The 25000-nt window shown below is 41.7% G+C and overlaps 1 protein-coding gene across 1 annotated transcript in view; it reads left to right on the top strand.

Annotated features, from left to right (window-relative positions):
* The window catches only part of LOC307253534 (myosin-7B-like), a gene marked incomplete at both ends in the record, with an annotated part of 60774 nt that overhangs the window by 16434 nt on the left and 19340 nt on the right, over positions 1-25000 (top strand). The window contains 16 exons of the mRNA XM_080031641.1: positions 155-304; positions 1022-1192; positions 1657-1836; positions 4023-4155; positions 4595-4671; positions 5279-5366; positions 8121-8238; positions 9029-9152; positions 9823-9959; positions 11316-11486; positions 12250-12334; positions 13992-14234; positions 15584-15760; positions 17083-17228; positions 22468-22558; positions 23627-23784. Of these exons, the coding sequence (XP_079887767.1) occupies positions 155-304; positions 1022-1192; positions 1657-1836; positions 4023-4155; positions 4595-4671; positions 5279-5366; positions 8121-8238; positions 9029-9152; positions 9823-9959; positions 11316-11486; positions 12250-12334; positions 13992-14234; positions 15584-15760; positions 17083-17228; positions 22468-22558; positions 23627-23784 (2249 nt within the window). The remainder of the gene's footprint in view (positions 1-154; positions 305-1021; positions 1193-1656; positions 1837-4022; positions 4156-4594; positions 4672-5278; positions 5367-8120; positions 8239-9028; positions 9153-9822; positions 9960-11315; positions 11487-12249; positions 12335-13991; positions 14235-15583; positions 15761-17082; positions 17229-22467; positions 22559-23626; positions 23785-25000) is intronic.

Raw genomic sequence — 25000 nt, forward strand, 5'->3', positions numbered from 1 at the left:
CTATCTATCTATCTATCTATCCATCCATCCATCCATCCATCCATCCATCCATCCATCCATCCATCCATCCATCCATCCATCCATCCATCCATCCATCCATCCATCTATCTATCTATCTATCTATCTATCTAACCCTCTTTTATTGTGTCCATAGGTCCTGTTTGCGGTAGCCGCCCTGGCCAAAGCGACCTATAACCGGATGTTTAAGTGGCTGGTGGGTCGAATCAACGCGTCTCTCTACACCTCTCTGCCACGGCAGTACTTCATCGGAGTGTTGGACATCGCAGGGTTCGAGATCTTTGATGTAAAGATGAGAAAATATATTAAATTTTTTTTTAATTTTCTTTAATTTGTTTTAATTATATAGGTATATTATTTATTTGTGTCCATTACATTTTCTTTGAATTTTTTATATTTTTATATATTTAATTTGCAAAATGATGAAAATATTTATAATACTGTTTTTTTGTCAAGCTACAAAAGTTTTTCTCTTTAATTTGTTTTATGTATGTAGGTATATTATTTATTTTTCCCCATTTAATTTTTTTCTCTTTAATTTTTTGTTTTTAATTCATTTGTTCATTTAATATTCCCCAAAATATATATATATCAAAAAGTGTAGGATGCTCTACATTTGAGCAATAACTGTAAGATGACAACCTATATTTGCTACAATAAAGTTTAAAATTTTATGATCATGACACATTTTCTTTGTCTAGATGCAAAAGTCACCAGGGTGTTACTATTAAAAAGAAAATAGCGTTCTTTGCACTGATGGTCTCGTTTGCTGTCACATGTAATTCATTATCATCAGAGGAAAAATTAGACTGTTTCAGAAATATTTAAAAGTTCCTCGTAGCACCTTCAAAGTAGCTATGAGGAACTTTTAAATATTTCTGGATCAGTCAAATTTCCCTCTGATGTCCAGAAAATATTTTAAAGTTCTTCGTACATATTTTAAGTATTCTAAATCCGATTTTAAACTACAAAACCGTTTTTTTTTATTATTTTTTCTTAACAGTTCAATAACTTTGAGCAGCTTTGTATCAACTTCACCAATGAGAAGCTGCAGCAGTATTTCAACCATCACATGTTCATCCTGGAGCAGGAGGAATACAAGACCGAGGACATCGAGTGGACATTCATAGACTTTGGCCTGGACCTGCAGTCCTGCATAAACCTCATAGAGAGGGTGGGTTTGCTATTTTAAAATTGTAATTATTATTATTTATATATAGGCCTATGATTTACAAAAACAATGTTATTATTTTGAAATTTTATGTATATATGTATGTATATCACTTTTCCTTCTCCTATTTTTTATTTTTTTATTATTATTATTAATATTTTTTTCTAAACATACGATTTTTTAAAACATTTTTATTTTTTTTTATTTTTTTTATTTTATGTTAATAACTTTTTCTTCCCCTATTAATTTTTTTTTATTATTTTTTTTTTAAAGAACCCATGACAAGAAAAACTATATAAGAATAGCATTCTTTGCACTGATGGTCTCATTTGCTCTTACATGTAATTTATGATCATCAGAGGGAAAAATTAGACTGTTTCAGAAATATTTAAAAGTTCCTCGTAGGACCTTTAAAGTAAAAAATAACACAACAAATGACAAATAAATCTATTTTTCCCTCTTTCCAGCCCATGGGTATTCTGTCCATCATGGAGGAGGAGTGTATGTTTCCCAAGGCCACGGACACCAGCTTCAAGACCAAACTGTACGACAACCATCTGGGCAAATCACCAAACTTCCAGCGCCCGCGACCCGACAAGAAACGCAAATATGAGGCTCACTTTGAGGTGGTGCACTACGCAGGAGTGGTGGGTATCACTATCAGGACGTCCCACTGTTGTTGTAATTCACTGTTGTACATGTATTGTCAATGTTAAAGGTGCAGTGTGTAATATGACATCATCAAGAAAGTTCTACAAAGTTCTAGAATGCAGCGCTCCCTGGGTAACCCCACCCCTTTAGAATAATAACAGAAGCTACAGTGGCCTTCAAGGACAAGAACAATTAAAAATTTTAAACAATGCTCCTGATGACATTCCAACTATGACACTTTCAAGATGTCGGCACTAGGCCTTGGTCCAAGATATGCAGAAATATGGACATATATGAGACCCTTTCTAAGGAAAAAAATAAATAATTCTTTCAGCTATTATGCACTAAATTAAATGTACTTATGGATATTATAATTCCTTTCTACAAAATCTGCTAGGAAATAAAACCCAAAATTCTACACACTGCAGGTTTAAGTCAGCTCATTTTTATTTCCTTTTTTATTTATTTTTATGTTTACGTCTAAGAACTTTTCAGAACTTTCATCCAACAACATTTTAATGAACAGATAAATTCATTTCAATATAGTATAGAAGGTAATGAGGAATTTTTCTCACTTTAGATCGAGTAACAGCAAGAAGCATAATTAAAATTAACAAATAAATAAGTTAATAAAAATATGTATCTACGTATAAAACTACAAAGGAGTGGTGGGAATTAGGAGATGTTACTGTTGTTGTGGTAATTTACTGTTGTGAATGTCATGTGCCAATGTTAAAAAGGAATACTTCACCCATACGGAACCGGCGTTTTATCATTATAAAAATCACTATTATAATATAATGAATGAGGTTTTTCTTCCCTCAGTCTGCCCTTGGCCCAGCTGTCCTGTTAATCCTAACTAGATAATACAGAACACTGAGTTTATCTGTATTATCCTCATCACCATTGTTACTTTTTTCTTTTTTTATCAAATTAATTAATTAGATTTTTATCTCTGGAAGTTGGATTGCTAATTGATGGTTAGCTCTGAATTTGGGGCGACTGTGGCTCAGTTGGTAGAGCGGGTCGGCTGATTATCGAAGGGTTGGAGGTTCGATCCCCGCCCTGCCACCTGTGTCATAGTTGTTGTGTCCTTAGGCAAGACTCTTCACCCACCTTGCCTCGTGTGAATGTCGATAGTTAGCCTGCTGCTATCGGTGTATGAATGTGTGTGTGAATGGTAACGTGGGAAAGGAAAACAGGTCTCCCTTGTAAAAGAGTCTTCGGTCTCAATGGGATTTACCTGTAGAAATAAAGGTTAAAAAAAAAAAATAAAAATGTCATGTATGTCATGTATTTTAAAAGTAAAAAAAATAAGAAGTTTAATCTGTCCACATCTATCATAACCACAGCTCTTCTATATTATGCATATTTCTATTTATTTATTTACTACTATTTTAACTTTGTTTGCATTAGCTGAAGCTAGACGTCTTATATGCATCACATTTTCCCATTTTTTTGTGGCAATGTTGTATGTATTGTCCCTGTCAAATAAACATTAAAGGTCCCATATTATGCTAAATGCACTTTTTAAATGTGTTCCAACATATCCATGCGTCCACGGTGTGCCTAGAGACTGCCAAAATATCAAAAAAAATAACAATCTCTCCTTTTCTCACTCTCCCCTTTTCTGAAACCCCCACCCCTCCCCCTAAAAACACTCCAGTCAGAATTATCCCCTTTTCTGACCTCACAAACCGTAAAGCCAGAAGCTTCCACTGTGCAGCCCACACCCCTATTTCTTATTGGTCCACAGCCCTGACAGACAGAGGGCGAGGCGTATCTGGCTTCGCTTCCGGACAGGGGGCGGGGGGAGCTCAAAGATTGTATATTTACGAGGAGACCTGCAACTCTTTTTTAAAAAATAGGCCATTGTGAGATTAGCTGAACATCAGCATAGTACAATAAATTATCTGAAAGTTTTTTTCAGCAAACAATTAAAGAAAAACGTATTAGGGACCACTAAGACCATATAATATGGTGTATAATAGAACCGAAAAGTGTATAATATGGGAGCTTTAAAATAAAAAATAAATAAAAAAATATTGCTTACATGTTCGAAATAAAGACAATCAATCAATCAATCAATCAATCAATCAATCAATCAATCAATCAATCAATCAATCAATCAATCAATCAATCAATCAATCAATCAGCTCTTATGTATGATGCATATTTTCAGGTTCCCTACAACATCACGGGCTGGCTGGATAAGAACAGAGATCCTCTGAATGAGACGGTGGTCGCTCTCTTCCAGAAAGCTTCTAGCAAACTGATGGCCGGACTGTTTGACGACTACATCAGCGCAGAGATGGGTAACTAGTGTGTGTGTGTGTGTGTGTGTGTGTGTGTGCGTGCGTGTGTGCCTGTGTGTGTGTGTGTGTGTGCGTGCGTGCGTGCATGCGTGTGTGTGTGTGTGTGTGTGTGTGCGTGCGTGCGTGCGTGTGTGTGTGTGTGTGTGTGTGTGTGTGTGTGTGTGTGCGTGTGTGTGTGTGTGTGTGTGTGTACATCTGCACCGAGATGGGTTTTATTAGGAAATAGGTAGAAATGTTGTCAGTAGTTTATAGAATAAAACCAAAATGTTCATTCTACTCAAACATATGCCTATAAATAGTAAAACAAGAGACACTGAACATTTGAAGTGGTCTCTTATTTTTTTCCAGAGCTGTATGTAAATGCAATAGTGTAGTGACAGTGTGTGTGTGTGTGTGTGTGTGGTAAATAACTATTGTTTGTCCCGTTTGTTTGTTTCAGCGGCCGATCCAAAGGCGGACACCAAACTGAGGAGGAGGAAAGCAGCTTCATTCCAGACGGTCTCACAGCTGCACAAGGTGAATAAGGCCATTTATACAGAATAATAAGGGAACACATCTACTAAATGCAAATTCTAATGTCTAATCTTGATGTATTTCTTGCCCCTGTAAAGCACTTTGAATGGCCTTGTGTCTGAATTGTGCTATAGAAATAAGCTGCCTTGCCTTCGTGTGTAACTCTGGGTGTGTCAGAGAAGTGAAACATTTTCTAGGGTATATTCTCATAACTGAATAAACAAACTTTCCTCACAGGAAAATGTAGATCCCTGGAACACTGTTTGAAGTTAGAACGCTTCCTGAAAAGTTACTGTTTCACTATTGTTGTTGTTTACAGCAGCAGGGCCCACAGTTTGGTTTACAAACATACTCTAGTCTTAACGTTTGGTTCCAGGTTCCTCAAGATAATTTGATTTATGATGATAGAATTATTCAAAACTAAGAATTACATGTAGAGAAAATATGTTTAGTAAACTAGCTGTGTGTGTGTGTGTGTGTGTGTGTGTGTGTGTGTGTGTGTGTGTGTGTGTGTGTGTGTGTGTGTGTGTGTGTGTGTGTGTGTGTGTGTGTGTGTGTGTGTGTGTGTGTGTGTGTGTGTGTGTGTGTGTGTGTGTGTGTGTGAAAACAGGAGAATCTGAACAAGCTAATGGCTAACCTGCGCGGCACTCAGCCTCACTTTGTCCGCTGCATCATCCCCAACGAGTCCAAGAACCCAGGTAACCAAGCAACAGAAAAATAACAAGAATACACATAAAAAAAATGATTTTAATGAAAACCTTTTTTTGAATTGAATTTGAATTTGTAATTTAATTTAATTTAATTTAATTTAATTTTATTTTATTTTATTTTATTTTATTTTATTTTATTTTATTTTATTTTATTTTATTTTATTTTATTTTATTTTATTTTATTTTATTTTATTTTATTTTATTTTATTTTATTTTATTTTATTTTATTTTATTTTTCAGACATATCAAAAACAATACAAAACTAAATGAAAAACATAAAAATACAATAAACAAAATGTATGTTTAAATGACTTCACAAAAATAAAAAAAAATAAAAAAATTATCTGTATTGATGTGATATGCCTGAAAAGGAGCAGGAAGAAGTGTACACTTATTTAATCCTACCCCTTTTCCATAGTAAAAAAAATAAAAATATTAATTATATTCGCGTCTTGTAATCCATTTAATCTCTATACAATCTATCTATACAATTGGCGATACTATATTTGATTTAATAAATTAAAAATCAAATCTTTAAAAAATATATAGGCTGTTAAAGGTGCAGTGTGTAATATGACATCATCAAGAAAGTTCTACAAAGTTCTAGAATGCAACGCTCCCTGGGTAACCCCACCCCTTTAGAATAATAACAGAAGCTACAGTGGCCTTCAATGACAAGAACAATTGAATGTTAAACAATGCACCTGATGACATTCCAACTATGACACTTTCAAGATGGCGGCACTAGGCCTTGGTCCAAAATATGCAGAAATCAGAGGTGGGGGTAAGTCACTAATGTGCAAGTCACAAGCAAGTCTCAAGTCATAACCTTCAAGTCTCAAGCAAGTCCAAGTCACTGTGGTGAGAATCAAGCAAGTCACAAGTCAAGTCATTGCTCAGGTCAAGCAAGTCACAAGTCAAGTCATACAAAAATCATATTATCTAACCCAGTTTCTACATTTAAAAGACCTGCATTTCACAGTTCTCTTCTTCATACCGTCATCGACAACATCATCCTTGAACTACAATTGAATTATTCTTGGTCTGACCGAGGGGTCTTCAACTAAAGTTGAAATGGGTCCAGTTGACAACATTAACTTACAGCAAAGGTCCGAATCTCATAATGTCTGCATCCAATAGCGACCCCTTATCTATCACATATGATCAACACAGCACATTTCCTTTTCTTTCAACCACATTTAGGCTACTTTCAATTTTCAAGTAGCTTACTTTTAACATGGAAAACAAGAAAGGCAAATAGTAACAGATAGCCTACTACTTAGGCTACACAAAACAGACACTTAAACCTGCAGTGTGTAGAATTTTGGGTTTTATTTCCTAGCAGATTTTGTAGAAAGTAATTATAATATCCATAAGTACATTTAATTTAGTGCATAATAGCTGAAAAAAATGTTTTGAATTATTTATTTTTCTCTTAGAAAGGGTCTCATATATGTCCATATTTCTGCATATTTTGGACCAAGGCCTAGTGCCACCATCTTGAAAGTGTCATAGTTGGAATGTCATCAGGTGCATTGTTTAAAATTTAGAATTGTTCTTGTCCTTGAAGGCCACTGTAGCTTCTGTTATTATTCTAAAGGGTTGGGGTTACCCAGGGAGTGCTGCATTCTAGAACTTTCTAGAACTTTCTAGAACTTTCTTGATGATGTCATATTACACACTGCACCTTTAATCCCCATAATGCATTTAGAATAAAACAGGGCAAGGATCTGCGCTATGGCAAAAATATCATATCACCTTTTATTTTATGGCAGGATCACATTTTGATTTATCCCGATTAATTAATTTTTCATACTGGGGGGCGAACTGTCATAACGGGCAGTTTGCTGTGCTGTCGGTGCGGGTGCGGCGGCTGTGAGCTGTCGGAAGGAGCCGGTGAACGTGGAAGGTTGAACTGCATCATATTAATAACCGCTGTTTTGTCTCACAGAGATGCTTATATAAAGCCTACAGTCCGTGGAGGTAGGGCGCTCGATAAGGAAGCGTGCGTTATCAAGGCAGCAGCGCTGCAGGAAACGCTCGTTATTTTCGTTTTCTTTTACAAGACTTCCCGGGGCCGTTACAACGTGAAAAGGGAAGGGAAGAAGGCGCTACATATTTACTGTGATTGGGTTATAAGCGTGTGGGAGGCTCACGTGAATTACTCTTGGTCTAGCCCATGGACATATAAAGAAAGGTCTAGCCGCCTCCATGACTGCTGCTCCTGTGTTGACCTGCTGACGCTGTTTGTCCGCGCAGCGCGCTGCGTGCATTGCACTGTAAAATCACCCGATCATGTTTCAAAATAAAACATAATTTCTAACGTAATCTAACTTTTAAAAATTCAAGTCATTTCGAGTCATCCGTCTCAAGTCTAAGTCAAGTCTCAAGTCATGAAGACCAAGTCTAAGTCAAGTCGAGTCTTTTATCAGTGTTAGTCAAGCAAGTCTCAAGTCCTCAAATTTGCGACTCGAGTCTGACTCGAGTCAAGTCATGTGACTCGAGTCCCCCATGTCTGGCAGAAATATGGACATATATGAGACCCTTTCTAAGGGAAAAAAATAATAATTCCCAAAAAAATTCAGCTATTATGCACTAAATTAAATGTACTTATGGATATTATAATTACTTTCTACAAAATCTGCTAGGAAATAAAACCCAAAATTCTACACGCTGCAGGTTTAAAGGTTTTTTTTATACATTTTTGATGCAGTCATTGAAGCGTGTCCCTGTGTGTTCCAGGCATGATGGATCCCTTCCTGGTTCTTCACCAGTTGAAATGTAACGGAGTTCTGGAGGGAATCAGAATCTGCAGGAAAGGCTTTCCCAACCGCATCCTGTACGCAGAGTTCAAACAACGGTCAGTCCACAACCTCACAGAGAGAGAGAGAGATGGATGGATGGATGGATAGATAGATAGATAGATAGATAGATAGATAGATAGATAGATAGATAGATAGATAGATAGATAGATAGATAGATAGATAGATAGATAGATAGATAGATAGATAGATAGATAGATAGATAGATAGATAGATAGATAGATAGATAGATAGATAGATAGATAGATAGATAGATAGATAGATAGATAGATAGATAGATAGATAGATAGATAGAGATGGATGGATGGATGGATGGATGGATGGATGGATGGATGGATGGATGGATGGATGGATGGATGGATGGATGGATGGATGGATGGATGGATGGATGGATGGATGGATGGATGGATGGATGGATGGATGGATGGATAGACAGACAGACAGACAGACAGACAGACAGACAGACAGACAGAATGACAGAATGATAATGTGGTGTTAACAGGTCTCACTTGAAAAAGAGTCTCGGGTCTCAATGGGATTTACCTGTATAAAAAAATGCAATTCCAAAAACTTAACTGTCTCTCACATAGTCACACATTGCCTTCAGTTAGTGGCTCAAACAACATAAACAAGTACTAAGCCTCTCATACTGATCATGCATTTTTATTGATTGTTATATATGTTTGTGTGTGTCTGGAAATGTTCAAATTTCGTTGTATCTTCCGTGCAATGACAATAAAGTAAATTATATTCTATGCATTCCACAACCATGGCCGAGTATCATTCCATTCATAGCATTGTTGAAACTGTAATATTTTTCTCTCCCAGTTATCGCATCTTGAACCCGAGTGCGATTCCCGAGGGCTCTTTCATGGACAGCAGGAAGGCTGTGGAGAAGCTGCTGGGCTCCCTGGACATAGATCACACGCAGCACAAGTTTGGACTCACTAAGGTACACGAGAAATACTGTGAACAATATCAATAATAATAATAATTGACAGTATATGCAGCTCTGGTAAAAATTAAGAGACCCCAAATGTTCAGTGTCTCTCGATTATCTCGGAACTACTTATATAAAGCACAAGTTTGGCAGCACTAAGGTACACTAAGGCCAAACACTGTATAGATCCCCAAATGAAACGCCTGTATACCTTATATTAGCCAGATTTGCCTGTTTGTCCGGAGTAGAATTTTCGAGATCAGACTTTCAAAATAAAACAATGTGCTCATGTTTAAAATATGATTGGTTTCTCTGTTGTTTGGATACAGCTTCTTAGAAAGACCAACGTATTAATGCAGTAGGGGGACAATCTCTCGCAGAACGATTTTCCCCCAACTGTATTAAGGGGTTAGTCGACGAAAATTTCGCGAACATTCCAAACATTTTTGCGAACATTACGTTTTTTAATTTTTTGTTGCAAACATTCCGAAAAAAAAATGTTTTAGCGAACATTCTGGACTTTTTTTTTCCGCAAAATTTCGCCAAACATTTAAAAAAAACTAAAAATGCGAAAAACGTGAAAAAACACTTTTGGCGACTTTCTTTTAGTTTTTTCGACTTTTTGGCGGGAAAAATATTTCTGAATGTTCTCGAAAAAGTTCGGAATGTCTCCCCTCCTCAGGTGTTCTTCAAAGCCGGTCTGTTGGGAAAGCTGGAGGACATCCGTGACGCGCGTCTGTCCGAGATCATCACGTGTGTCCAGGCCATGTCCAGAGGCAAGCTGATGAGGATGCAACGAGACAAGATGATGCTGCAAAGGTGTGTGTGTGTGTGTGTGTGCGTGTGTGGGTGGGTGGGTGCATGCGTGTGTGTGTGTGTGTGCGTGCGTGTGTGTGTGTGTGTGTGTGTGTGGGTGGGTGCAAGCGTGTATGTCTGTGTGTGTGTGTGCGTGCGTGCGCGCGTGTATGTGTGTATGTCTGTGTGTGTTTGTATGCGTATATGCAATGGGAGATGATGATGCTGCAAAGGTTAATACAATGACATCACATAAATGAATAACTAGAAAGTGTGAATAATCTGTTGTTGATACACAGCCTAGGCTCTGTAAACTGGTTGGTGAACAAAGGGTCCGGGCCCGCTTTGTTTACATTCCCTTTGTTTACATATCAGTTTACAGAGCCTAGGCTGTGTATTAACAGCTTTTTACACAGGTAGTGGATCATGAGGAGATATTCACTGATTTTGACAAAAAGTGATTTTAACAACAAGCGTCCTCCAGAATGACCTAGTATGCCTTTAATAACAGCACCACCATATGGAGGATTGCTTAGAAGAGTTAATAATTAATAAAGCTGTTTTTAATTCTGTTACGGTGTGGCAGACAGGCAGACAAGCAGGACCCAAACGCAAGACATATCAAGTAAAGGTAGCTTATTTTCCAAAAAAATGCAACTTCCAAAAGGCAAAAAAGGCAGAGAACACAGGTAACGGGTAACAGGAAACAAGTAACACGGGACAAGACTCACCGACACTGACACGACAAACCATAATGCACAGACAAGGAACAAAGGAATGTCAAGGGGTATATCTATCTATCTATCCATCTATCTATCTATCTATCTATCTATCTATCTATCTATCTATCTATCTATCTATCTATCTATCTATCTATCTATCTATCTATCTATCTATCCATCCATCCATCCATCCATCCATCCATCCATCCATCCATCCATCCATCCATCCATCCATCCATCCATCCATCCATCCATCCATCCATCCATCCATCCATCCATCCATCCATCCATCCATCCATCCATCTATCTATCTATCTATCTATCTATCTATCTATCTATCTATCTATCTATCTATCTATAAAGCAAGAAACGTCTGTCTGTGTGTCTGTGGCTCGCATATCTCTCTGAGTTTTAGTCAGATCGGCATGAGCTTCCGGATATTGCTTGCGCACAGCACAAAGGTGTGCATCCTTCATTGTGAAGTTTTTAGAAGTACGTGCACAGGTGTAACACATTAGGGGAGGGAGCAGCAATCACACAGGAGGGAAACTTGACAGGACATGGGGAGGAACAAGACAGACATACCAAAATAAAACAGGAAACCACCAAAACAAGACAAAGGACAAAGACAGACCATGACAAATTCTTTCTTTTCCAGAGACGCTGTGATGGTGATCCAGTTTAACCTGCGAGCGTTCTTCTCCGTGCGCACCTGGCCGTGGATGATGCTGTTCTATAAGCTCCGCCCTCTTCTCCGCAGCGCGCAGGTGGAAAAGGAGCTCGCCACGCTCAACGTAGAATTCACCAAGTTAAAGGAAACATTCAGCAGGTCTGTACCAAGCCCCAACCTCAGTGATTTTTACCAGCATCCAATAAGGAAGTGACCACAACTGTAGTAACCAGAAAGTGCCACTGGGGGTGGTACCAAGACTGAGCCATTTTTCTTTGACTCACTTGTCCGACAGGCCGTTTTCAAAGTCTTATTAAACCTATTTACAGCCTGGGCCACAAAACCATTTTAGTGTGTATGTTTAGGTCGTATCTCCATGACAACACTGAGGGGGGTGAATTTTTTCGGACCACGCTAGTTTTTATTTTATCGGAGGTTAAAATGTATTGGCACGATCTCTTGAGTGACAGCTCTCCGCCCGTTGTCTCTCACTTTGCCTCGGAGGTATACGTCAGCTATCTCCCTCCCCCCTTACAAAATGGCGACGCGCACAAACCAGGATTATTGGATGCCGTGTGAATAACTGAGCACTAAAATACGTGTCAAATGTTTTCAAACTTGTCTATAATTGTTCAGACACAATAATCAAAATACCTTGATCATGGAAATTTTACTTTGAAAGGCAAAACACTGTTTTTTTTAGCTTAAATGTGCTTATATCTTATTCCTTGTGTCTCCCTTCTTTACAGGATGAGTCAAATGGATGGCTCTTCTTAAATATGTGGTCACATTTCCAATTTCTTCCACGGTTTTCTAGAAACAAGGGGTGGCACAACTTCCAAAATGCACAACTTAGGCCACTCTCCCCTACATCATGGACTGTAATGTATTCCTGATAGCACGTTGTGTGTTTCTTTATCAGTTCTGAGCTGAAGCGTTGTGAGGCGGAGGAGAGACATTGCATTCTGGTCCAGGAGAAGAACGACCTCGCTGTGCAACTACAAGCCGTAAGTCACAATGACACGCTCTGAAAATGCAGAGGCTGTTCAAATAGAAAAAAATATATAATAATAATAATAATAATAATAATAATAATAATAATAATAATAATAATAATAATAATAATAATAATAATAATAATAATAATAATAATAATAATAAAAGAAAAAAAAATATTGTAGGTATTTTTTTTCTGGTCCTTTTTCTTTACTTGTTCGAGATGAACACATTTTCAATTTGTTTAAATAAAAAAATAAAACAATTATTTTGAAAGTATTAAAAGAAAAAGGGTCGCAAAAAAAACATATAATATCTATTTATCTTTTTATCTATCAGAATTACTGACTCCACCTTCAAATGTGTTACCATGTTCTTCGTATTTGAATACCCCAGGAAGAAGAGTTAGTGAATGAATTGCATAGGGCCGTAGTAACCAGTTAATTTAGTCCTAACATGTCATTCCCCTCTCTGCCCCATTTCATCTCTGTCTCTCTTAAACTGTCTTATGAAAGCAAAAATGCTAGAAAAATTTAAAAAAAAGCTAAAATCTTTAAAGGCTAAAATCTTTAAATTTGTTACCATATTTTTGAAAAAGTTACGCACTATAGCTTTACGTTTTCTTCCTATTTAAATCACCCAGGAGCAAGATAACCTGATGGATGCAGAAGATCGTTGTAACCAGCTCATTCAGTCTAAACTGTCTCTGCATGTCATTCCCCTCTCTCCCCCATTTCATCTCTCTCTCTCCACACTGTCTAATAAATAAAACCATAAAAATGCTAAAAAAAAATATATATTTCTATTTAAATCATCCAGGAACAAAACGTCTAATAAACAAAGTCAGGAACAACAGGAGCAAAGTCTAATAAAAGGAAAAATGCTAAAAAAAAAATGCTAAAATTTTTTAATTTGTGTGTGTGTGGGGTGGGGGGGTAAGTGTGTGAGTGAGTGAGTGAGTGAGTGAGTGAGTGAGTGAGTGAGTGAGTGAGTGAGTGAGTGAGTGAGTGAGTGAGTGAGTGAGTGAGTGAGTGAGTGTGTTTGTGCGTGTGTGTGTGTGTGTGTGTGTGTGTGTGTGTGTGTGTGTGTGTGCGCGTGGTTTTGTGCGTGTGCGAGTGTTCTCTAAAAAATATATATTTTTCAATTTGTGATTTTTGTCTTTCTGTATATATCCATCAAGGAACAAGATAACCTGATGGATGCAGAAGATCGCTGTAACCAGCTCATTCAGTCCAAACTGTCTCTGCATGTCATTCCCCTCTCTCCCCCATTTCATCTCCGTCTCTCCACACTGTCTAGAAAAACCATAAAAATGCCAAAAATAATCTCTAAATTATTTCTTTAATACCTCTTATCAAATCAAATCAAATCAAATCAGTTTTATTTGTATAGCCCAAGATCACAAATAGACATTTGTCTGAGTGGGCTTTACATTCCATATAATATGATACAATATGATACAATATGACACCCTGCCCTTACACCCTTAGCTCGGCTGAGATCAAAAAATTTGAAGAAATCTCAGGGAGAGTCGACAGAGTAAGGGATCCCTCTCCCAGGACGGACATACTGCAATAGATGTCATAAGTAGAGAAAAATCACGAAGGAATTTGATCATTGACCAGATGATTACAATCTCTTAAATTTGTTATGTTTTTTTCTATGTAGGAGCAAGATAACCTGATGGATGCAGAGGACCGTTGTAACCAGCTCATTCAGTCCAAACTGTCTCTGGAGTCCAAACTGAAGGAGCTGACGGAGCGGCTAGAGGACGAGGAGGAAGTCAGCGCTAAGCTAACGACAAAGAAGCGTCTCCTTGACGACGAGGTGGTGACACTGCGCAGAGACGTAGATGATCTAGAGATGACCCTCGCCAAGGTGGAGAAGGACAGGCATGGAGTGGAGAACAAGGTAAAGATAGATAGATAGATAGATAGATAGATAGATAGATAGATAGATAGATAGATAGATAGATAGATAGATAGATAGATAGATAGATAGATAGATAGATAGATAGATAGATAGATAGATAGACAGACAGACAGACAGACAGACAGACCCTACCCCCCACTACCCCCCGACATCCGCAACACTGAATCCATAACCCAGTTCAAATCCAAACTCAAAACCCACCTTTTTAAATCTGCATACCCCCCCTGATCCTGCCTTCCTCATCACCTCACCACCCATTGTGTATTTATTTTAAACTGTTTTTAATTCTATTTGTGTACCTTGCTTTTAAACAGTATGTTATTGAATTATTTGAATGTAAGGCGACCTTGAGAGCTTTTGAAAGGCGCCTCGAAATAAAATGTATTATTATTATTATTATTACAGACAGACAGACAGACAGACAGACAGACAAATAGACAGACAGACAGACAGACGGACGGACGGACGGACGGACGGACGGACGGACGGACGGACGGACGGACGGACGGACGGACGGACGGATGGATGGATTGTTGGATGGAGGGAGGGAGGGAGGGAGGGAGGGAGGGATGGATGGATAGATAGATAGATAGATAGATAGACAGACAGACAGACAGACAGACAGACAGACAGACAGACAGACAGACAGACAGACAGACACACAGACAGACACACAGACAGACACACAGACAGACAGACAGACAGACACACAGACACACAGACAGACACACAGACAGACACACAGACAGAGACGTAGATGATCTAGAGATGACCCTCACTAAGGTGGAGAAGGACAGGCATGGAGTCGAGAACAAGGTGGGGTTTTAATTTAGTATTTTTCTATTTATAAAGAGTTTTTTAAGGCGCTACGAGGAACTTTTAAATATTTCTGAAACAGTCTAATTTTTCCTCTGATGATCATAAATTAACAGCAAACGTAACAGCAAACGAGATCACCGGTGCAAAGAATGCTATTTTTATATAGTTTTTCTTAATGCCTTTGTCATGGGTATACGCTCACCCAGGAACAACAGCATGGCGTGGTAAAAACACTACCGCTTTTGTCCAAAGGGGGGGCGCTAGAATTAACACAAGCTGAAAGTTCCTCGGAGCACCTTTAAAGACATAAACATACACAAAAAATGTCGAAAAAAACGACATACGATCACATGCACACACACACACACACACACACACACACACACACACACACAAACACAACCCCCCCCCCCTCCCCCCCCCCCCCCCACACACACACACAGACCCCACCCCCCCCCCCCCCCCCCCCACACACACACACTTTATAATATTCTTCCCTCTCCCTGCAGGTGAAGAACTTGTCCCAGGAGCTGATAGTGCTGGATGAGTCCATAGCGTGTCTCTCCCGAGAGAAGGCTGCTCTGATAGAAGCCCACCAACAGGCTCTGATGGACAGGCAGGCCCAGGAGGACAGGGCCAACATGCTGCTCAAGGCCAAAGCTCGGCTGGAGCAGCAGGTCGACAATGTAAGGGAATGTGTGTGTGTGTGTGTGTGTGTGGGGGGGGATGTGTGTGTGGGGGGTGGGGGGGGGATGTGTGTGTGTGTGTGGGGGGGATGTGTGTGTGTGTGGGGGGGGGATGTGTGTGTGTGTGTGTGTGGGGGGGATGTGTGTGTGTGTGTGTGGGGGGGGGGTTGTGTGTGTGTGTGGGGGGGGGATGTGTGTGTGTGTGTGTGTGTGGGGGATGTGTGTGTGTGTGTGTGGGGGGGGTTGTGTGTGTGTGTGGGGGGGGGGGTTGTGTGTGTGTGTGTGTGTGTGTGTGTGTGGGGGGGGGGATGTGTGTGTGTGTGTGTGTGTGTGTGTGTGTGGGGGGGATGTTTGTGTGGGGGGTGGGGGATAAGTGTGTGTGTGTGTGTGAGTGAGTGAGTGTGCGTGCGTGTGTGTGTGTGTGTGAGTGAGTGAGTGAGTGAGTGAGTGAGTGAGTGAGTGAGTGAGTGAGTGAGTGAGTGAGTGAGTGTTTGAGTGAGTGAGTGAGTGAGTGAGTGAGTGTGTGTGCGTGTGTGTGTGTGTGTTCTCTAAAAAATATATATTTATATAAGTTTTAATAATTTGAAAAAATTAAAATAATTAGGGGAGAGTGGCCTAAGTTGTGCATTTTGGAAGTTGTGCCACCCCTTGTTTCTAGAAAACCGTGGAAGAAATTGGAAATGTGACCACATATTTAAGAAGAGCCATCCATTTAACTCATCCTGTAAAGAAGGGAGACACAAGGAATAAGATATAAGCACATTTAAGCTCAAAAAACAGGCCACTCTCCCCTACGTATTTAAAAAAAAAGTAAAAGGAAAAAATAGTATTTCATTTATTTTTAATAGTTAAGTTTTAAAATAAAATAAGAATTAAAGTATTTAAAAAGATTTAAAAAAATTAAAATAAAGTACATTAAAGCTGCAGTGTGTAGAATTTTGGGTTTTATTTCCTAGCAGATTTTGTAGAAAGTAATTATAATATCCATAAGTGCATTTAATTTAGTACATAATAGCAGCTGAATTTTTGTTATTATTATTTATTTTTCCCTTAGAAAGGGTCTCATATATGTCCATATTTCTGCATATTTTGGACCAAGGCCTAGTGCCGCCATCTTGAAAGTGTCATAGTTGGAATGTCATCAGGTGCATTGTTTAAAATTTAGAATTATTCTTGTCCTTGAAGGCCACTGTAGCTTCTGTTATTATTCTAAAGGGTTGGGGTTACCCAGGGAGTGTTGCATTCTAGAACTTTGTAGAACTTTCTAGATGATGTCATATTACACACTGCACCTTTAAACTGTCCTTCCCTCCCCCTTGCAGGTGGAGAGTTCGTTGGAGCAGGAGAAGAAGCTGCGTGTGGATCTAGACAGAAGCAAGCGGAAGCTGGAAGGAGATCTGAAGAACTCTGAAGACTCAGTGAGAGACCTGCAGGGACAGAGGGAGGAGCTGGAAGACAGGCTAAAGAAGTAAGGGAACACACACACACACAGAGATAGACACACACACTCACACACACACACACACACACACACACACACACACACACACACACACACACACACACACAGTGAGAGACCTGCAGGGACAGAGGGAGGAGCTGGAGGACCGGCTAAAGAAGTAAGGGAACACACACACACACACAGATAGACACACACACACACACACAACACACACACACACACACACACACACACACACACACACAGTGAGAGACCTGCAGGGACAGAGAGAAGAGCTGGAAGACAGGCTAAAGAAGTAAGGGAACACCCACACACACACAGAGATAGACGAACACACACACACACACAGAGATAGCCACACACACACACACACACACACACAGAGATAGCCACACACACACACACACACACACACAGTGAGAGACCTGCAGGGACAGAGGGAGGAGCTGGAGGGCAGGCTCAAGAAGTAAGACACACACACACACACACACACATAGTGAGAGACACACACACACACACACACACACACACACACACACACACACACACACACACACACACAACACACACACACACACACACACACACACACACACACACACACACACAGAGATAGACACACACACACACACACACACACAGATAGACACACACACACACACACACACACACACACACACACACAGAGATAGACACACACAGAGATAGACACACACACACACACACACACACACACACACACACACACACACACACACACACACACACACAGTGAGAGACCTGCAGGGACAGAGAGAGGAGCTGGAAGACAGGCTAAAGAAGTAAGACACACACACACACACACACAGATAGATAGACACACACACACAGAGATAGACATACACACACAGAGAGATAGACATACACACACACACACACACACACACACACACACACACACACACACACACACACACACAGAGATAGACACACACAGAGATAGACACACACACACACACACACACACACACACACACACACACAGTGAGAGACCTGCAGGGACAGAGAGAGGAGCTGGAAGACAGGCTAAAGAAGTAAGACACACACACACACACACACACACACACAGATAGATAGACACACACACACAGAGATAGACATACACACACACAGAGAGATAGACATACACACACACACACACACACACACACACACACACACACACACACACACACACACACACACACACACAGAGATAGACACACACAGAGATAGACACACACACACACACACACACACACACACAGTGAGAGACCTGCAGGGACAGAGAGAGGAGCTGGAAGACAGGCTAAAGAAGTAAGACACACACACACACACACACAGATAGATAGACACACACACACACAGAGATAGACATACACACACACAGAGAGATAGACATACACACACACACACACACACACACACCCACACATTGAGAGACCTGCAGGGACAGAGAGAGGAGCTGGAAGACAGGCTCAAGAAGTAAGACACACACACACACACACAGACAGAGATAGACGTACACACACACACACACACACACACAGAGATAGACGCACACACACACACAGAGACAGAGATAGACGTACACACACACACACACACACACACACACACACACACACACACACACACACACACACACACAGTGAGAGACCTGCAGGGACAGAGGGAGGAGCTGGAAGACAGGCTAAAGAAGTAAGGGAACACACACACACAGAGATAGCCACACACACTCACACACACACACACACACACACACACACACACAGATAGACGCACACACACACAATGAGAGACCTGCAGGGACAGAGGGAGGAGCTCGAGGACCGGCTCAAGAAGTAAGACACACACACACACACACACACACACACACACACACACACACACACACACACACACACACACACACACACACACACACACACACACACACACACAGAGTGTGTGTGTGTGTGTGTGTTGGGGCGGCAGTGGCGAAGTGGGTAGGGAGTTCGCCTCTGGTGTGCAGGGTCGGAGGTTCGATCCCCCGTCTCCCCGCCACATGTCGAAGTGTCCCTGGGCAAGACACTGAACCCCGAATTGCTCCCGATAGTTAGCTTAGTTAGCTTAGCCTACCCTGCGTGGTAGCTGCTGCTGCTGTCGGTGTATGAATGTGTGTGTGAATGGGTGAATGTGTACAAAAACAATGTAAAGCGCTTTGGGTCTGTGATAAACGGAGATATAGCGCTATACAAGTCCATTTACACACATAGTGAGAGACACACACACACACACACACACACACACACACACACACACACACACACAGATAGACACACACACACACACACAGAGATAGACACACACAGAGATAGACACACACACACACAGTTAGACACACACACACACACAGAGATAGACACACACACACAGATAGACACACACACACACAGATAGACACACACACACACACACACACACACACACACAGTTAGACACACACAGACACACACAGATAGACACACACACACACACACACACAGATAGACGCACACACACACACACACACACACACACACACACACACAGATAGACACACACACACACACACACACACACACACAGTTAGACACACACACACACACACACACACACATATAGACGCACACACACACAGACACACACAGATAGACACACACACACACACACACACACAGATAGACGCACACACACACACACACACACACACACACACAGAGATAGACACACACACACACACACACACGCACACACACAGTGAGAGACCTGCAGGGACAGAGAGAGGAGCTGGAAGACAGGCTCAAAAAGTAAGGGCACACACACACGCACGCGCGCACGCGCGCACGCACGCACGCACGCACGCACGCACACGCTTTATTGATAGTGTAGAGACAGAGTTGAAATGGGGCAGAGAGGGGAGTGACATGCACAGAACGACCGCGGGCTGGAATCGAACCCGGGTCTGCTGCTGGCCGAGGCCCATGGGGGGGGGGACGCCCTACCAACTGAGCTAAGGGCGCACCCTGCAACAAGGAACTTTTACATATTTCTGAAACAGTCTCATTTTTCCTCTGATGATCATAAATTACATGTAACAGCAAACGAGACCATCAGTGCAAAGAATGATATTTTTATCTAAATCCTAAATCCTAAATCTATCCTTTTTTCTAATGGATAGATGGATAGATAGATAGATAGATAGATAGATAGATAGATAGATAGATAGATAGATAGATAGATAGATAGATAGATAGATAGATAGATGGATGGATGGATGGATGGATGGATGGATGGATGGATGGATGGATGGATGGATGGATGGATGGATGGATGGATGGATGGATGGATGGATGGATGGATAGACAGACAGACAGACAGACAGACAGACAGACAGACTGTCATGTATGGTGGTAATTACGTGTGATAAAACTGTTCCATTCGTACAGTATATGTATAAGAAAAAAGAAATAGTTTTATTGTGATAGGTAAAGAGTAAAAAGTTGGGTTCCGGTTTTATTGTGAAAAAACCAACGGAAGAGGTGTTGTTTTTTTTGTTACCAGAGTGTATTTATTAGAAGTAATTTGTATACGCCTACTATGACGAGGTAGGCTCCACCTAGGAGGTTTCTCAGGAATGAGACGCCTTCTTGTCTTAAAAAGAGGGAGCAGAGGAGTTTTAGGCTGGGGGTTTTTCACAACACGGTGATAGACGGACGGACATGCAACAAGCATAACCTCTAATCTTCTCTCTACTCTATACACACGAAAATGACTTGATCAAGAATTTTTAGAACTAGAAAAACGGACTGAGATGCAGGGGGTTAGATGGACACTAATGGTTATATGGGGCCCGTAGCACTGGGACTTGTACTCGCTAGTGTGTACCGCCATGTGTATAGTGTCTGTTTAACTCACTGTAACTTTTCTGCAAAGGGATAGACTGATATTGATGGTTATATGGGGCCCGTAGCACTGGGACTTGCATATACTAATATGCCGCCATGTTGTACAATATCTGTCTAACTCCTTGTAATTCATGAAGTTTTGTAGCGCGGGGAATAATATGTACAGGCACGCAAGTGTTTGGGTATTGTTTCAAGAGTTACAACAAATTTAGAAAATGGATCAAGTGAACAAATATAATGAGAAATAGGACTAAAACATTTAAATAATATGTAAGCATATACTCTCTTTTGTCTTTTCTGTCTCTCTGTTATATGAAATTGTAACAATCATGTAAGTTTGAATAAATATAAGTAAAACGTTCCGCGAGTCTTTGTCACAGTAGATTAAGTTGTGGAAAGCAGGACCTAGAATAAGGTTGTTTTTTATCCATCACGAGCGTCGCCCCGAGGAGAACACGGCGTAAGTATAAGACATCTTGGCATCGCCCACACGCTGACAACACAACAATACATAATCTCATACACCTAATCTTTAAACGTGAAAGAATAGGTTAAAAATGCCTTCTTAGGTTTAGACGAAGATGTTTAAATCCTGAAAATATTATATATGTTATATTTTAAACAGAAGGGTGGTTTACAGACTAAGTTACATACAACTTACGAACAATAAATTGTGAATTGAAATCTTTATTCTACTACAAAGAGAAGGTTTTAAAAAGCAATAGTTAAAAGTGTTAATGATTTAGCGGAGGTCGACCTTATTATAAGCAGAGGTGGCTCTGATAAAATAGGAATTTTAAACACAGTGTTATATATTGAACATTATTCCTTATGTAGACGTAAAACTCAGGTTAGTCTAGAGGGTACATGCCGCGTTTTTAAATAAAGGAGACCGGGGTTCGCGTCTCTTTCAGGGCCTATGGTGTGATAAGAGTTGTTTTGATGAAGGAATGATAGACAGTTAAAGCATTGTGCTACAAAGTTGGTTAACAAGAGTTTGAGAGGACATAACTAATAAACTTATGGGACTGGCTTTTCATTTAGATTAGACTTTTATAGTCAAAATCGTAATAAGACAGACAGACAGACAGACAGACAGACAGACAGACAGACAGACAGACAGACAGACAGACAGACAGACAGACAGACAGACAGACAGACAGATAGATAGATAGATAGATAGATAGATAGATAGATAGATAGATAGATAGATAGATAGATAGATAGATAGATAGATAGATAGATAGATAGATAGATAGATAGATAGATAATGTCTCTCTCTCTCTCTCTTTCTAAAGGAAAGACTTTGAGTCTTCTCAGCTCCAATCCAAGATGGAGGACGAGCAGAGTCTGGTTGCTATGCTACAGAAGAAGAACAAGGAACTGCAGGTCGGTCAAACTCAAACACAATAGAAGTGTGTGTGTGTGTGTGTGTGTGTGTGTGTGTGTGTGTGTGTGTGTTTTCAGAATGTGATAAAAAAGTGCCGAAAAAACGCCTTAAGACGGAAAATAATGGGGATCCTAATTAACTAAATTAAACCAAACCGCGGCTGCTACATTACTGCATTGTTATCTGTCTCCTCAGGCGCGTATAGAGGAGCTTGATGAGTCATTGGAGGCAAACTCATACAGAATAAAAAAATAAATAAATCAGACTTTGTTTTCTAACCTATTGAAGAGATTTTTTTTTTTTTTTAACCTTTATTTATACAGGTAAATCCCATTGAGACCGAAGACTCTTTTACAAGGGAGACCTGTTTTCCTTTCCCACGTTACCATTCACACACACACATTTACACCGATAGCAGGCTAACTATCGACATTCACACAAGGCAAGGTGGGTGAAGTGTCTTGCCCAAGGACACAACAACTATGACATAGGTGGCAGGGCGGGGATCGAACCTCCAACCCTTTGATCATCGGCCGACCCGCTCTACCACCTGAGCCACAGTCGCACCTTATTTTTGGTACAACGGCAATTCTTTACAACAATGTTTTATTTATTTATTTTTACAAAGGTTTCTCTTTCCAACTTAAAGTAACGTCCATTCAAAATCTATTTGGCGTGGGACCTTATTTTTGTAGCTATATACCTTACCTCAGGCAGAGCGCACCTTAAATGTACCTGCTCTTTCTCCCCCTCTCTCTCTCTCTCTGTCTCTCACACACACACGCACACACTCACTCACTCACTCTCTCTCACACACACATACTCACACTCACACACACACACACACACACACACACACACACACAACCACACACACTCACTCACTCACTCTCACTCTCACTCACACTCACTCACTCACTCACTCACTCTCACTCTCACACTCACTCACACACACACACTCACACTCACACTCACTCACTCACTCACTCACTCACTCACTCACTCACTCACACACACACACACACACACACACACACACACACACACACACACACACACACACACAGACGCGTATGGAGGAGCTGGATGAGTCGCTGGAGGCAGAGCGCGGCTGGAGAACGAGAGCAGAGCGACAGAGAAACGACGTCGCCAGAGAACTGGAGGAGCTCGGAGAGAGACTGGAAGAGGCAGGAGGGCTGTCCACCGCACAGATAGCTCTAAACAGGTCTGTGTGTGTGTGTGTGTGGGGGGGGGGGGGTGGGTCTGTGTGGGGGGGGGGGTGTGTGTGTGGGGGGGGGGGGTGTGAGGCAGGAGGGCTGTCCACCGCACAGATAGCTCTGAACAGGTCTCTGTGTGGGGGGGGGGTGTGTGGGGGGGTGTGTGTGGAGGGGTGTGTGTGTGTGGGGGGGGGGGGTGAGTGAGTGGGTGTGTGGGGGGAGAGGGGGGGTGGGGGGGGGGCTGGGGGTGTGTGTGTGTGTGGGGTGTGTGTGTGTGTGTGTGTGTGTGTGGGGGGGGTGGGTGGGTGTGTCTGTGTGTGTGTGTGTGGGGGGTAGGGTGTGAGGCAGGAGGGCTGTCCACCGCACAGATAGCTCTGAACAGGTCTGTGTGTGTGTGGGGGGGGGGGGGTGTGTGTGTGTGTGTGTGGGGGGGTGTGTGTGTGTGTGTGTGTGTGGGGGGGGGGGGTGTGAGGCAGGAGGGCTGTCCACCGCACAGATAGCTCTGAACAGGTCTGTGTGTGTGTGGGGGGGGGGGGGTGTGTGTGTGTGTGTGTGGGGGGGTGTGTGTGTGTGTGTGTGTGTGTGGGGGGGGGGGGTGTGAGGCAGGAGGGCTGTCCACCACACAGATAGCTCTGAACAGGTCTGTGTGTGTGTGTGTGTGTGTGGGGGGGGGGTGTGTGTGTGTGTGTGTGTGTGGGGGGGGGGGGGTGGGTGGGTGTGTGTGTGTGTGTGTGTGTGTCTGTGTGTGTGTGTGTGTGTGTTTGTGTGTCTGTGGGGGTGGGGGTTGGGGGGGTGGGGGGGTGTGTGTCTGTGTGTGTGTGTGTTTGTGTGTGTGTGGAGGGGTGTGTGTGTGTGGGGGGGGGAGTGTGTGTGTGTGGGGGGGGGGGGTGAGGCAGGAGAGCTGTCCACCGCACAGATAGCTCTGAACAGGTCTGTGTGTGTGTGGGGGGGGGGATGTGTGTGTGTGGGGGGGGGGTGTGGGGTAGGGGTGTGTGTGTGTGGGGGTGTGTGTGTGTGTGTGTGTGTGTGTGTGTGTGTGTCTGTGGGGGTGGGGGTGTGTGTGTGGGGGGGGGGGGGGTGAGGCAGGAGGGCTGTCCACCGCACAGATAGCTCTGAACAGGTCTGTGTGTGTGTGTGTGTGGTGGGGGGGGGCTGTGGGTGTGTGTGTGTGTGTGTGTGTGTGTGTGGGGGGGGGGGGTGTGAGTGTGTGTGTGTGGGAGGAGG

The sequence above is a fragment of the Ammodytes marinus genome (genome assembly GCF_949987685.1).
Source record: "Ammodytes marinus genome assembly, chromosome: 7".
Lineage (NCBI taxonomy): Eukaryota > Metazoa > Chordata > Actinopteri > Uranoscopiformes > Ammodytidae > Ammodytes > Ammodytes marinus.